This window comes from Pelmatolapia mariae, linkage group LG7 (assembly GCF_036321145.2).
Source record: "Pelmatolapia mariae isolate MD_Pm_ZW linkage group LG7, Pm_UMD_F_2, whole genome shotgun sequence".
Taxonomy (NCBI): Eukaryota; Metazoa; Chordata; class Actinopteri; order Cichliformes; family Cichlidae; genus Pelmatolapia; species Pelmatolapia mariae.
Window position 1 is genome coordinate 16,833,451 of NC_086233.1, and position 14,592 is coordinate 16,848,042.

Genomic DNA, 14,592 nt, shown 5'->3' on the forward strand with positions numbered 1-14,592 from the left:
TTAACCTGCTCTGTTCTTTGTATTCAGAACCATATCCTCTCAAAAGTCCCTTGCCAAATTCTATCGCTGTTTTAATTTTTGGCTTTCACTGAGCCACTTGAGTTTGCAAAATTTAGAGACCCGTCTATTTCTAAGCTGTTCTTCACGAGTGTGAATATTTGGTTTCTGAAAGCATCTCTCCAGTTTGTCTGTGTACAGTATCTGCCTCCATGTCAACATATGGACCTGCTAATGTGGTAACATGCTTTTGGCGCCCTCTGCTGTGCCCTGTGTGTCATTGTGTTGGCAGCAGAGCGGGATCAAGAAGTAAAGGGTACATTGTCCTCTGTCGTCGTTGTCACTCTCCCTCTACTTCTTAATTTGCATCTGTCTTCCCTTAATTTTTCTCAGTGACTTCATGCTTTTGCAGTAGGTTGGCCTGTTAGCCAACTTTTTTTTCCCATTTCTCATGAATTCATCATGTTAGAAATGTTAAACTTCACCACATAGAAAAAAAAGAGCGGGGTCTTAGTAGCTAAAATTGTTTCTGAGAGAGCTTTTTTTTGTAATTACACAGCTAGTATATAAATCAGATTCTTGAAGTTTTAACTACTTTACCCTCTTTTCCTTTTATGGTGAAGTCTGGCAGAGTAAAACATTATTATAAAAATCACGGAAACTATTTTTGTTGAAAGGAAAATAAAACAAATGGCCGTAATATTCTCCTCATGTTGACTTTTATCTGTTGTCTGTTTCTCTCTCCTGCTCTTCGCCATTTTTCTCTCTTCTCCCCCCATGAAGCTTTCTCTCAAGCTGGTAAGCATGACCGTATAACTGCACGACCGTAGCGGCATGACCATAGCACGCATGTCACGTCGTCCCAGTAACACAGTCTTAATAACGTTCTGTACGCTGATATGTTTTTGGTGTGCTCTTTTTTTTCTCATTTTATTTGTTTTGGATCTAATTTAATTATTAATTAAGTTTTGCTGTAACACAACAATGGACCTGAGACTCATGTCGCTGTCTCATTTTTGTGTTATGTTTGTTTGTTTTTATGTTGTGATTGTGTTCCCGTTTTGTCTCTCCCAAAATGTGTCTGTGGTCTCTGCGATGCAGATCACACTCAATTCCCACGTCCGGAATCTCATTGAGGTGATCAGATTTACTCTGTGTTTTATTCGTCTGTCTCTTAGTCTGTCTCGTAGTCCTTCTTGTCTCAGCTGATTGTATGTCCCTGTAACATATACTAATTGCCGATCTGTAGAAAGCGAGCTCCTGTCCTTACACTGCATGCCACTTCGGTTCCATTTATTGATTTATTGATATTTTTTGTGTGTGGTTTGTAAATCTAACGAGGCGAGGATTTCCTCAAAACATAAGGATTAGTGAAATTGTTTAATATTTTTGGGAATGCTTTTCATATTTTGAAACATTCACTTTATGGTGTGTTAAGGGATAATAGTGATACACACTGGAAGTACTGGGAAACAGCTGTCCTGGCTTTATGCAGAAAAACCTAAAAGTTCTCTAATAGTACTTTATCTGTTTTACCTGTTTAAATATGTAAAAAAAACCCAAATGGACTAAGTACGGCTTGGCAATAAGACGAGAAACTCATATCTGTTTTTAGGCTAACTGGTATATCCCAGTTGGAGAAATGGCCTGCCTGCTTTGCCTGTGACTAGCCTTTAGTATCAAAACGGATCAGAGAGAATCTCTTTGTATTTCCGGCAAACAAAACTAAAAAGCTTTAAGTGGATAATTAAGCAAAATTCTTTTTCAAAAATCCACATGAGTCTGAGTCGTGTCTCTCCATGTTGCTTTGTAAGTTAGGTCCAGATGCACAGAGGGAGTGTTGATGGGATGGTGCACAGCTTCAAAGAAGAAATAGTTGATGTAACATAACATCAGAGTATCGCCCTTCATGCAAGGCAGAAAGGAGGAGATCTTCACCTCTGGACAGCCGTTTCCCTGTCCTTCCAGTCTTTATGTTAAGCATATTTGTACAGACATGAGTTTCTTTTCTGAAAAGAAAGTCAACAAGTGCATTTTCGCAAATTTTAAACAGTTTAAATCTTTTTTTTCAATATTTTGACATTTTACAGCATATGCTTGGTTTGTTTTTGTACATCAGTGCCTGAGTCAAATAAGACTGATCAGTTTGAACCTTTTCTAACAGTCCATCAACTTTATTGACTACAACATCAAGTTACTAAATGCCTGCATATAGTTTTAGTTTGTTTATTGATTAAATTTAATCACGTAGAATAAATTTACATTTAGATCGTAGTGCCTCACTAGTCTGAGGATACGTGGATACATAAACACTAATAAGTCATTTCTGTACTGTGATGTTTCACTGATACGAGAGCATGACATGCCTGCATGCTGACTGACAGATCTTTGTTGTGTTGCATGCCTTTAAGTGTTGCATGCTGATACGGGGAGAAGGGGTAAGGTTGCCGTGGTAACTATCTGGCTCATGTGATGTGAATCCTGACCTCCAGGCTGTAGATCCAGCATTTATTTCCTGTGGTGCCACTGTGACCCATCTCAATGAGATCCAATCACAGGCCTTGACCTCTTCAGTCCACACAGTTCAGAGATTTTCTGCCGATATGTCACTATTTTCGTTCTTTTTTCCAGCTAATCATAAACTCACTGAACCACAATACTCCCCCAAATGAAGTAACAATATAAAACAAAGGCCTCATTGTATCTTATTGCGAAATCCTATCATTAATACCTATGGATAGTCAGTTGTTTTTAAACAACAACAGTAGCTTGAACGCAGTATATATAGGGTCCAGAGATTGAAACCATGTCATGTATCAAGTAAGCTGTACTGCAATACCAGCATTTCTGAGTTATTCCAAGACTTACAGAAGCAGCTAGTTAATTAGCTTATCCTTATTGATCAATTTATTTATTAGTTTTGATGCTTTGTTTACAGATGTTTACAGAAAGACTGAGAGGCAGCGGAGCAGCATGACTCATTCTATTCAGTGTTACAGTCTCAGCAGGAAACATGACTCCTGTCAAGCCAACCTCTCGCAGCTCATATAACCTTCATTTTAAGAAAGAGCCGTACCTGTCAGAGAACAGATCCATTAGAAAGCTCACCCTGAAACACTATATGAGCAATGAAAGGATGTGGCCAATACTTTATTACATTTCCGTTGCATTTACAGAGCTCTCTAAATTAGGTGTGGCGACTGAATAGGTGAAAGGCCTCAAGTCTACAGAGCTAAACATCCTAAATATCACAGACTGTGTTAGAGAGCGGCTGCAGTATCTCCTTCAATGATTCAGTTAAAGCCTAACAGGAGCTCCATTTATTTACCCTGATACCCATTTATCCCTGAGTCTTGTTTCACAGGGTTAAAAAAAAAACAACCAAAAAAACAGAGAGAGATACTGCACCTATGAAAAACTGATTCCTGCTAAGGCATAAAAAGGATTATTGAAGTTGATTATTTTCTTTGAGTTTTTAAAAAGGTTTCCATGGTGTGATTTTTTTTTCAGGGTTCTGTACCGGAGGACTTCAGTCACCTGCCGCCAGAGCAGAGGAGGAAGAAGCTGCAGGGCAAGATCGATGAGCTGAGTAAAGACATACAAAAAGAAATGGACCAGAGGTATTCAGAGGGGGTTTTAATCTAGCGTTATAAATCTTTCCATTCTGTTCTGAAGCCTCAAAGACTTACAAATATTTGCTCTTCCAGAGATGCTTTGACTAAGATGAAAGACGTGTATATAAAGAACCCTCAGATGGGAGACCCGGCCAGTGTGGACCCCCGGCTAACAGAAATAGGTCAAAACATTGAGAAGCTCCAGTCTGAAGTACAGAAATTTGAGGTAAGTTCAGTGTCTGTCTGAGCCCCTATTCCTTTTTGAGTGTTAATGTTGGCAAGGCTGTGTTGTTTGGTTTATCTGAAACAGTAAATAATGAGGAGCTCAGACACACATCTCCAGCTGGGGTAATTCCAAAGAAGACTGTCGCTCATCCATATTAGGAGAAGATGCAAGGCAGCTGCAGGGATTGGCTGCATGTTCCATGTTCTCTGTGCAGAGAGAGAAGTCCCAGAACAATGGCCTGGTTTAACCGTGTAAATAAATGGGGGAATGTAAGGATGAGGTGTTCGTTCTGTGCTAGGTCCTTGCCGAATGTAAAGGCCATCCGAATCACAGATAAAAAGAATTCCTCAAGTTGTCATTGGTCCAAGTTGTCATGTAATAAAAATGAAAAGCTAGAGCCAAATAATGATTGCGTGTGTTTCAGGGCTGGTTAGCAGAGGTGGAGGAGAGGATGCCGTCTAAGAGTGATTCAAACCGGAAAAGCGGACTCTATGAGACCCAGAATAGCACAACAGTGAGCAACAACTGTGCACAGGACAGAGAGAGGTATGGTATACTTTGGCAAAAAGCAGCCACAGAACCCAGAGTTTGTAACACACATGACTTTTCGGGAAGAAATCTATGTGTGTTTTCACAGTATATTTACTGTGTGTGTGTTGGCCCCTGAGCAGCCCGGATGGCAGCTACACAGAGGAGCAGAATTCAGAGGTTCAGGTCAAAGCCCAACCCATCCCCACCCCAACCACCACGACGGAGTTCGATGACGAGTTTGATGATGAGGAGGTCCTGCCTACCATCGGCACCTGCAAAGCCTTGTATCCCTTCGAAGGTAACTGCAGCCACATTGGTTTAAAATAAAAACAGTCAATGTAAGTATGAAGCCTGCTCGTTGGCTGGTGGCTGCTGCTGAGGTCCTGTTATTTCTGGCAATAAGCTGAACCTGAGTCTGACGGAAAACGGGTGGAGGAGTTTGTTTCCTCTGAATGAGGAGGAGTAGGGATGTGACCTTTGTGTTCAAGTGTGGAGGAGTATGAATAAAAATACACTCATTTCTCAGTTGCACCATTTCAAAATCAAATTTGGAAAATTATTCAAAGCTGCTAAACATAAAGCTCAGTGCATATAAAGAGGCGGTAAAGATCTACCTGGTGTATTCTATTGACATATGCATACTTTAGCTGTAGCGATTGCTGGGTTAATGGTAAAATTGTGGTTCATTGTATAGGTTAAACTAGTTTTTCAGTTGTGTAAGACCTTTGATGAGTCATAATCATGAATATTAGAATAGCAGTAATAAAGTAATTCTGTAATACAGCAGTCATTCAGTCATCCTGGAGGGTTTTTTTCAGCAAGGCTACATAACCAAATGCTACCCACCCTACTGGCAACAAGAAATGAGAGAAAAGTCCCAGGAATAACCCCAGTCCCTACTGTTGCGGATTACAGTCACGTAAATGAATTACAGCTACACATATTTCCAGAGAGCTCACCGCCCTGTATCTCCTGTGTTTTGGCATAAAACCTTCATACTCAAACATTTGTTCAAAAGGAAAAAAGAAGTGTACACTCAAAAAAGCAATTTGATTACAGATAAGGTTTCCACGTAATTGTGTTACGCAAGTGCAGCGTAAAAGATTAAACTTACTGGAATCTGGTCTATTGAAATCTACTTGACCAAAGCACAAAATTTAACAAAGCTGCAAACTTCAACCACATAACGACATCACAAAAAACAAAGAAACTGTAACACAATAACATTCATCTTGGAGTTGTATTCCCTTAATTATCTGGTTATGGTTTTTTGTAGGGTCTCAAACATCTTGGTTCCCCAACCCCAGCCCCCCAGCTCCAAAACTGAATAGGTTTGGCTTACACTGAGTAACACTTTCCTAACTAATGTATCCATAAATGTTTACTTTTCAGAAATAGATTAAATTTAGAATTTCTGTTAAAATGGATAGATCACATGAAGCACTACTAATTGTTAAAACTACCTGCGCTTATTCATATATGTTGACTCAGGACATGTTAAAGTGCCTGTGCAGTTTCTACAAGTAGTCTCTGACTACATTCCTGCTGTACAGCATCTGGTTTTGCTTCCTCTTTTCTTGGCTCTCTGATTTTCAAAGTGCGCTACTAATCAACATGGTTCCTGTTAATGTACAAAGCCAGCGTTCTTATCTTCTGTTGGTTTGCGGCTGTTCTCTCCTGCAGGTCATAACGAGGGCACCATCTCCGTGGCTGAGGGCGAGCTGTTGTACGTCATAGAAGAAGACAAAGGAGATGGCTGGACACGCGTGCGGAGGAACGAGGATGAGGAGGGATACGTGCCCACATCCTACGTTGAAGTGTTTTTGGAAACGAATGCCAAAGGTGCTATGACATACATTTAACTCAGCAAGTTCTTGCTATGACAGTTTTTGTTACTCTGTATTCCATTCACGTGCTGAACGAGTGGGGCAAGTTACAGAGATTATAGATGCTAGCTCAGACACACACACACAGACACTTCACGCTGCTCCACAAAGAAGGAGCAATCGGATTTGTCCATTGTGCCTCATAACAGTTGGAAAAGTTGTTTCTGGTAGCGTGAGCTGTGCCAATCAGATATCATGTCTAAGAAGTGTTTGAGGTGAAGCCTGTTGTTATCTCATCTCTTATTCACGGCAGTGCCACCTAGTGGTCATTGAAAATAAAACATGGCACACTCAAAGCTCATGATGGCGCAAATCAGCACCTAACAGCGATCACCTGTACATTTGAGACATTCAGTATTTGATTTTCTTTTAGGTTTTAAAATGTTGAATAACAATATTCTACTCAAATAAAAACACTGTTAATCAAGACTTTGAGCCAGAACTGTGGCCAAAGCTGAATCTGTGTGGTGATAAATCAGCTGAGTGAATGTAAGCACCGTGTGAAGAGGCAGTGACCATCAACTCAAAGTTACATTTTTAGAAGTTATTGTGTTTTGGTCACTTGACGTACCTAAAAAGAAAGAATGCTCAATGTGCAATCAAGCAAATGTAATTTAAATCAGCTGTACAGTATGAAGACATATCAAGAGATATTTTTGTAGGTTAAACTAGATTAAAAATCATGCTGCTGCCTCTCAAGTGTTGCATGCTCTAGATAAATTACAGTGTTGTTACAACAGGAACAAGTTATTTTCCCCTGTAAGGGGTCATTTTTTAAAATATTGTCCAGTTTAATAACATTAATAGCCGCCTTATAATGTTTCCTTTTTCTAAATTCACCTTTTGATAATGACAGTGTTGGGCTGTTCTGGTCCTTTTTTGCAGGCCAGTGGTAAAAGAGTAAAGGACTGAGAATTAGCTGAAGTAAACTATATATGGTGAGGCTTAGCTGGGATATGGAGCTGGTCATGACTCTAAAGCTTTGTGGTTTGTTTGCATCGGTCTCTGAAGTGTGTACTCTAAAAGCATGGCGTGTGTAGCCTCTGGGTCGTTTCACTGCTCTGTTACTCTTTTCCAAGATCAGGACTCTCTCAAAAATCATACCAGAGCCTTTGTTTAACTCTCACTCTTTTAAAGACACAACTCACCTCAAAATAGAATTTACACATTTTTCCTCTGGCCTCTAGTGCTATTTTCTTACTGTGCAACTACATCCACTAACTGTAAAAACCATGCAGCTAGCTAACATTAGCAGCATTGATGTAAATGGCCTGTATTTGTACAGCGCTTTACTTAGTCCCTAAGGACCCCAAAGTGCTTTACACTACATTCAGTCATCCACCCATTCACACACTGGTGATGGCAAGCTACATTGTAGCCACAGCCACAGCCGCAGCCGCACTGACAGAGGTGAGGCTGCCAGTCACTGGCGCCACCGTGCCCTCTGACCACCACCAATAGGGTGAAATGTCTTGCCCAAGGACACAATGACCGAGACTGTCCGAGCCGGGGCTCGAACCGGCAACCTTCCGATTACAAGACGAACTACTAACTCCTGAGCCATGATCGTACATGCTGTCACTCTGCTATGAATGCCCAGTGAGACAGTTTAGGTAGAAAGAAAACAGGTTTTACATAAATCTGCTCGCACCAAAACAGTCTAGATCAGGGATGACAAAAGCATTTCACACTGTGGACCACATATAGCCGCCTACCCGTTCTACTCCCCTTTCTGTAAGTGTAAAAAAAGTCAAATTACACATTTAAACTTTGAGATATCTTAATATAATTTTTAAAATAAGGTGCAATTTCAACAGGACATCTGTTTTTTGTACATGATAAAGAAAAGCTGCTGTAGTAAATGACAGAAATCTGTTAGAATGACTCTTTGGGCTTAAATGGTAAGAAACAAATTACAGAAAAAGTTTTAGGTGTAGCACATTGACTGCCCTGTAATTAATAGCGTTTTTCTTTTGTTAATTCACAGAAAATACCTTTTTTTTTTCTTACTGTATACACATTGTAAAAAAAAACAACCAAAAAACGTTTCTGTCATTTCATTTTTTTTCTATAACCTAATTACTTTAGTGTAGTGTGAATAGCTATAGGCTGTTTTTTATCATTAAAGATAAAGCTGGAAAACTTATAAAAATATCATCTTTCATGTTTTCCAAAGCTGTCCAGTGGGCCTGGTTAGGAGTCTTTGCCAGGCCGATTCTGGACCCTGGGTCTTATGTTTGACACCACAGATCTAAAAATAGTACTACAGGCCAGATATCGTATGATTTTGGGAGTTGAAGGGTCCCTTGTATCAGTTTTGAAGATTTGTTACAGCCATAGCATGGCCGTGTCTGCGAAGTGTAACTCTACATCAGGTTTTACACACAGAAATTGTGAAATTTGGTGTGTGCTGTGGCGTTTGTGGGAGTTTTATCGTAACAGGATTACAGCATGTTGTGACAGTATAGCCACTGCATTCTAACATGCATTCAAGCCCAGTGGTTTTAGTTAAACAGATGCATGTTTGTGTTAATTCAGGTCGTACAACACACGTCTTTCTTGGAGGTACAGTAGTAGTACCAGTTTAATGTAGTCTCATATTTAATGCAATGACCTCCTCTCCATATCTGAATATATGGGTTGGTCTTCACTTCTTTTTAAAGCTAACTCTTCTTTTTGTTATTTTTTGTTGTTTGTATTTTCCTTTTTGAATTACAGATTCCTAAAAGTGTGAGGCTGGCTGAGGAATGGCAGGGCAAGCAGCCTCGGAGAAACCACCACGTTCCTCACATGCTCACAGAGTCAGAGAGAAAGATGACCTGAGTCTAAAAGAAAGAGAGAGACGGCCGATTAGAACGCATCTGAATTTTCCAAACAAACAAACAAACAAAAAGAAAAAGTTTAGACAGAACGCATCAAAAATTTAGTGCTCATAACTTCTCCATTTTTAACCCCCATTCAGCAGTCACAGCCGCAGTACACAAACGGCTTTATGTTGTTTTCAGCAACGCTTTGCTTTTTAATGTAACTAACTGCTCGCACCATGTGCGGTCATGACTGAGGCTGCTGGCTTCCCTGGCTCTGCCACTTCTCTTTTTTCCTTCCCTTTGCCCTGTGACACACAAACACACACACATACATGAAGGAGGGTGTGGTCAGAGACAGGACGGAGACAGGACGGAGACCGACAGGAGCGGACGGACAAAAGAACCAGGTGGATGAAACGCTCACTCGCCCACTGACTCGAGACAGAATCATCCCAGGTTCATCTGACGCCACAAGATGCTCATATTCACGCCTTCCACTTAAATCAGCTCTATATTTGCAGGTTTCACTTAACTGGAATCAGAAGAACTGAAGGTGCTAATCATCTGTCTTTGTGTCCTGTGCTTCTCATTTATGTTCATTTGATCTCAGTGGTCGTTGGTCTTTTGTGTCACAGTTTCCACTTTCCTCCTCACCAAGATCACTTCCACATATCCAGGACCAGCTGAAGGGGCAGAACTCTAGATGATGGTGTCATCCACCATCCATACCATCCAGCCATTTCTTGTTCTGTCACTGGTGCCTGTTCCTCTCTCTGACCACACCCCACCCCCTTCCTCACCTCCACAGCCCTTCCCCCCTCCCTCAGGCTATGGCGGCTCAGGCTAGCTCCCTTGGCTGCTTTAAGCCTTTTTTTTTCTTTTTCTTTTGCAACAGCTCGGGGGGCGGGGGTCCCTCAGCATTGTGGTGTGCTGCATGCTTGCCCTGTCTTCCTCCTCGCCCCTGTGCTGGCAGGTTGGAGGAGGCGGTGGGGGTGTTAAGCCTGCTTACGCCCCTTCCCTCCAGCCTTTAAGTTCAGTTAACCCTCATTGCCTAGTCATACTGTTTGAATTAACCTGAATGCTATTGTTTGGGTTTGGTGCCTGTGGGTCTTTTTTTTTTCTTTTTCTTTTTTTTTTAAAATTACGTACATGTTTTTTCAGTCATCTGTTCAGAAAGCATGTTTCCCCGTTTTTAACAGAAAGTAAGTGATCTCAAATTTGTGTAGTTTAATCACAAAAAATGACGATAGGAACCCGAACTGTCATTTTGTTTTTTGTTTTTTTCTTTTCTTTTTTCATGAATGATCTCATGCATAGATAGGTCAAGGTTGTTTTGTTTTTTTGTAAGTACAGTACGTATGAAAAGTGTTAGTTTGCTATGTTTTGATCAGAGCGTCTAATGCAAGTTGTTAGTTTAAAGTTAATCACCTTGTGGAAGTGGCTCCACTTGGTCCAAGCAGCACCCAAAAATGAAACCTATGAAGATATGAGTTACACCCGATGTTTGTAACAAGCTCCACCTACTGTCTACTGTATATGAAAATATACTGTGATCGTTTTCCTGTGAGTTTTTGACTGAAATGTGACAACACGCCGATCATCACCCGTTTTGGGCCTTAACCAGGTTTCACTGAGAGGAGGAACGATGCTGACATTTGCTGTGGTATGGTGAGGAGATGAAGATGTGATTATCTCGAGGGGGCAAATTTCTAATCATGAAACTGTCAGGGTAGAGAAATGATGTCCACTGATTCCCCCTGCTCAATGGCACATAATGCACGTGATTTTTAACATTTTTGTTTTATATATGACGAGTGAAGATTCTCTCTTTTTCTTCCTTTTTTTTTCTCTTCTTTTTTTAAAGCTGGAATGATATGTTGTTGCTTATTGTACCTGAATGGGACTAAAATCCCTTAACTGCAAACATGAGTAACCGTTACATTGTTTTTATGTTTTGGATGAAGCCATCGTATATTTGTCTAATGCAGAATTTTATGAACACTCCCCGTGTGGAGGAATGATGGACGTACTGATCATTTGGACTGCCGATGTAAGGAATGATCAAATCCCTGCTGAATCAAATACCACGTTTGCTTTCGCCCCTCTCATCGCTTCACACATCACGGTGATCAAACAATGTCTGGCAAATGATATGATTAAATCCGATGAGGCAGCAGTAGCTTTAGGGCAGGCTTTTGCCTGCCAGTGCTCTGACACGAGACCACCACAAACCTTTTCTGTCGATGCCCCAGAATAACCCGCGTGTACAGTGGAAATGGCGTGATGGAATTAGAGAAAATATATATGAGTATATAAATAAAGTTTAAAAAGGAAAACGTCTATTTTAACTATGGAGAGTCTTACCATTACTTTATCTGCTTTGCAAAGTAAGACTTCTTTTCCTTTGTAAGGTCTACCAGATGGTGTGTTTTTGCACTTTTTCGTTTGTGTTCCATTCGGTAGGCCATGCTTGTGTTTTGGAGCACTGAATACTTTGTATTGTGTTTACTGTGCCAATTAAATATGCCTGGAGAGTAAATGGTGTATTGTCTGCTTGTTTTTCTTCTCTCGATGAGCCACAAAAATCACATCAATCACCACTAACTGCATCAGCAACTTAAACCATAAAACACAATGTGAATGGAGACAGATAAAGTGTGATGGCAGGGCTTTATGATTTAATTACTCTTAACACAGACCACTTGTAGCACACTTGGTTTTATAACTAAAGATTCTTTTTGTCATTTTTATACTCGTGTTTTAATCATTTAGCCCATTAAAATTATGCAAGTATAAAAAATGACAAAAGCATTACGAGTTCTGAGGGCGCAGAATGACTTGCTCATATTTCTTCTTTGTTGGAACAACAATCCAAATGTGAAACCAGTTAACCGACTTTTTCTTACTCTGCTTTTCACCATACAAATGTGGATAATTTATTATATTATTACTGAGTCATTTTAATGAATACATCAACCATTCCTATGATTAAAGGCACAACAGTTGGATTTAGTCATCTGCTATCAGAAAAGGCAACACACTACCTTTTACAAGTCTCTTTACAGCAGTGGTGTACCCAAAGCTACTCATACCCCCCAGAGGTCTGTCAGCTTTAAACCCTTTCATCCACCCCTCCTCATGTTCACATGTGTTCAACAAACGCTGAACTCATTTTTCAGTCTGGTCTCTGGACTGCTTTCAGTTTACCATTTACTACAGTTAGACATTGCTGGTTAGCAAGCTGCCATTAATTTGTGACTTTAGTTGCACTCAAACAGTTCTTTATGTTTATTGACGACAGCTGTTTACAGTTGATTACTGATAGTAATCCACACTTCACATAAAGCTAATATTTCAAGACAGCTATAGCCATGCCATTCACGTCCTTAGTAAAATATTCCATATTTTTATTCATAATTTCAACAATTTTTGCTGCTTATTTGTTTAGCTTCGCAAGCAATTTTAATGCTCACACAGATTTGCTTACCTGTACTGGTAACAGCAGTTTTTACACCTCATACATGGCTTTAACATTCAGCATTTGGCCCTATATCTGACCCCACTGTGCAGTGGTCCACTGGGCTACGTGTACCCCGGTTTGGAATCTGTGTGCTAATATGTACAACTGCAACATAGCCTGAGCACACTTGCATTGTTAAGCCGCCCGCCCCCATGCCACACTGCACTGTGGTTACGCAAAGCTTTGTATATCAAAAACTTTCCTTTTTAGCTCCAGATGCAGTCCCCCATCTCGTCCAGCAGAGGGTAGTCGTGCTCCATTCTCAGCTATGGTAATGCCACTTGAATGGTTGGGAGTGTTACACTTTTTATTGCCTTATTTTTCAGTAACAGTGCTGGAAAAAAAAGGAAGTATTTTTCAGGGATGGAGCTGAAAAATAAAACGCAGATGGTTCTTGAATTATGTTTAGTGCTCACTGGACAGACCTCAGTTTGGATCATGTTGTGTTTACTTAACTCTCTCTCTCTCTGTCTCGTAGCATTTTATGTCCAGTGTACTTTTTTTTAAGGTGTTCTTACTAACTGTACTGTTATTGGATTGCATCTGGCAGTCAGACACTGGCAGTAGTCACATATATTGATTCTGGACCACTAAGCTGCAGCCTGATAAATCCCAGCTGCCCCACAGTATGCAGGTGCATGCTGTGTAGCAGATGCAGCACTCACTTCCTCCACCACACTTCACCACACTTTCAAAAAGCCTCATTGGCTTTTGCTCCCTAGAACTCCCCAGTAGCCTGAAAGGGCTAAAGAAAATTAATTGCTTCAGTGGATCCTACAGGGCAAGGAAGTTTGTGTTGCCAACACGATTCAGAGCTTCTTCCACTTTGCTTTTTTTTAATTGGTTTATTCAGGACCGAGTTTATATCACGTGCAGGAGTTGCCCTGCAATAGCAAAATTTTCATCTGTAGTCACGTGCAGGAAGGAAGGCATGTTGCAGCCATGTGTGTCATCCTCAAAGTGCAACATCACACAGTACATGTGAAACAGATGACAAGAGAAGAGACAAAAATTGAATTACAAGACATAACTGTAACCAGCTAAGCTCACATAATTCATTCAAAAATAGCTAGCTTTTGAATTATTACATTAAAGGTGAAAATAAGTAGACGGCAGCAAAGCGTTACATGTTCATTTCTTTCATTCGCCTGGTTGGCAGGTTTACTTCATTTGCTTTCTGTGGAGATGATCACGCCATTAAAATAGGGCCACTGCTTTTAGCTTTAAGGATTGATGATTAAAGCTGCCTCAGACTAATCTTCCATCTGTCTTGGAGCCCAAATAAGTCAAGGAACAATCTTTACAGATTTATGGGCTAGTATCGCTCACTCACTGATGGATCGTCACACCTTTGTAGGAAGTCATGTACGTTTTATTGTAACCAACAACAAGTGAAAATGGTTTGCTGTTAGCTACACACAAACTGATATGTTGCTTTTGCTTTGATGACTCTGGGTATCCATTTACCATTCATAACATATGTGTTTACTCTATAAGGCTGGTTCTAAAGAGGCATTTTTATTGTTGTTATTTACGTTACACATTATTTCTAGCTCCCACTGGTGGCGATACCCATGGTAACAAAAATGCTTTGAATTCTTTAGATTGTCAATGGGAAAACAACCCTTGGCTCTGACCTCAGTAAACACTTTCTTGGTGAGTTTATCGGGTCATCACTTACTTATTGAATAAAACAATAAGTCAGTTTTATGAATTTTGGCCATTTTCAGTGTCGAAAAGAAGGATTATTCAGGCTATGCTCACTTGTGATTGACCAAGGATGTTAGATAATGAGCATGTGGCATTTTGAGATTTATAGTGTCTATGCTGTGCTCTCCTATAATACTCCACGGCTTTGTTCATACAGTACAACTGTTAGTTGCTTCAGTGTTCCAACACCCTGTAATAAGAAACACAGCAGTGCAGCAGGATGAAAGTAAGGCAGGGGAAGATTCTGTTCTGCACAATCAACTGACTATTCAGTCCTAAAAATTGGACTGAATGTGGATGC

At 40.3% G+C, this 14,592-nt stretch overlaps 1 protein-coding gene across 14 annotated transcripts in view; it reads left to right on the forward strand.

The window, feature by feature from the left end:
* The window catches only part of LOC134630665 (formin-binding protein 1 homolog), a 54,162-nt gene extending 42,562 nt beyond the window's left edge, over positions 1–11,600 (forward strand). For 5 of the 14 annotated variants that reach the window (XM_063478170.1, XM_063478160.1, XM_063478167.1 and 2 more), the window contains 8 exons: positions 781–795; positions 1,099–1,134; positions 2,409–2,435; positions 3,508–3,617; positions 3,705–3,837; positions 4,262–4,383; positions 4,509–4,666; positions 6,052–11,600. In XM_063478170.1, coding sequence (XP_063334240.1) covers positions 781–795; positions 1,099–1,134; positions 2,409–2,435; positions 3,508–3,617; positions 3,705–3,837; positions 4,262–4,383; positions 4,509–4,666; positions 6,052–6,230 — 780 coding nt within the window. In that variant the 3' untranslated portion in view covers positions 6,231–11,600. The remainder of the gene's footprint in view (positions 1–780; positions 796–1,098; positions 1,135–2,408; positions 2,436–3,507; positions 3,618–3,704; positions 3,838–4,261; positions 4,384–4,508; positions 4,667–6,051) is intronic. The other 9 variants (XM_063478166.1, XM_063478171.1, XM_063478174.1 and 6 more) reach the window with 6 other exon arrangements.
* The last annotated feature ends 2,992 nt before the right edge of the window (positions 11,601–14,592 follow it).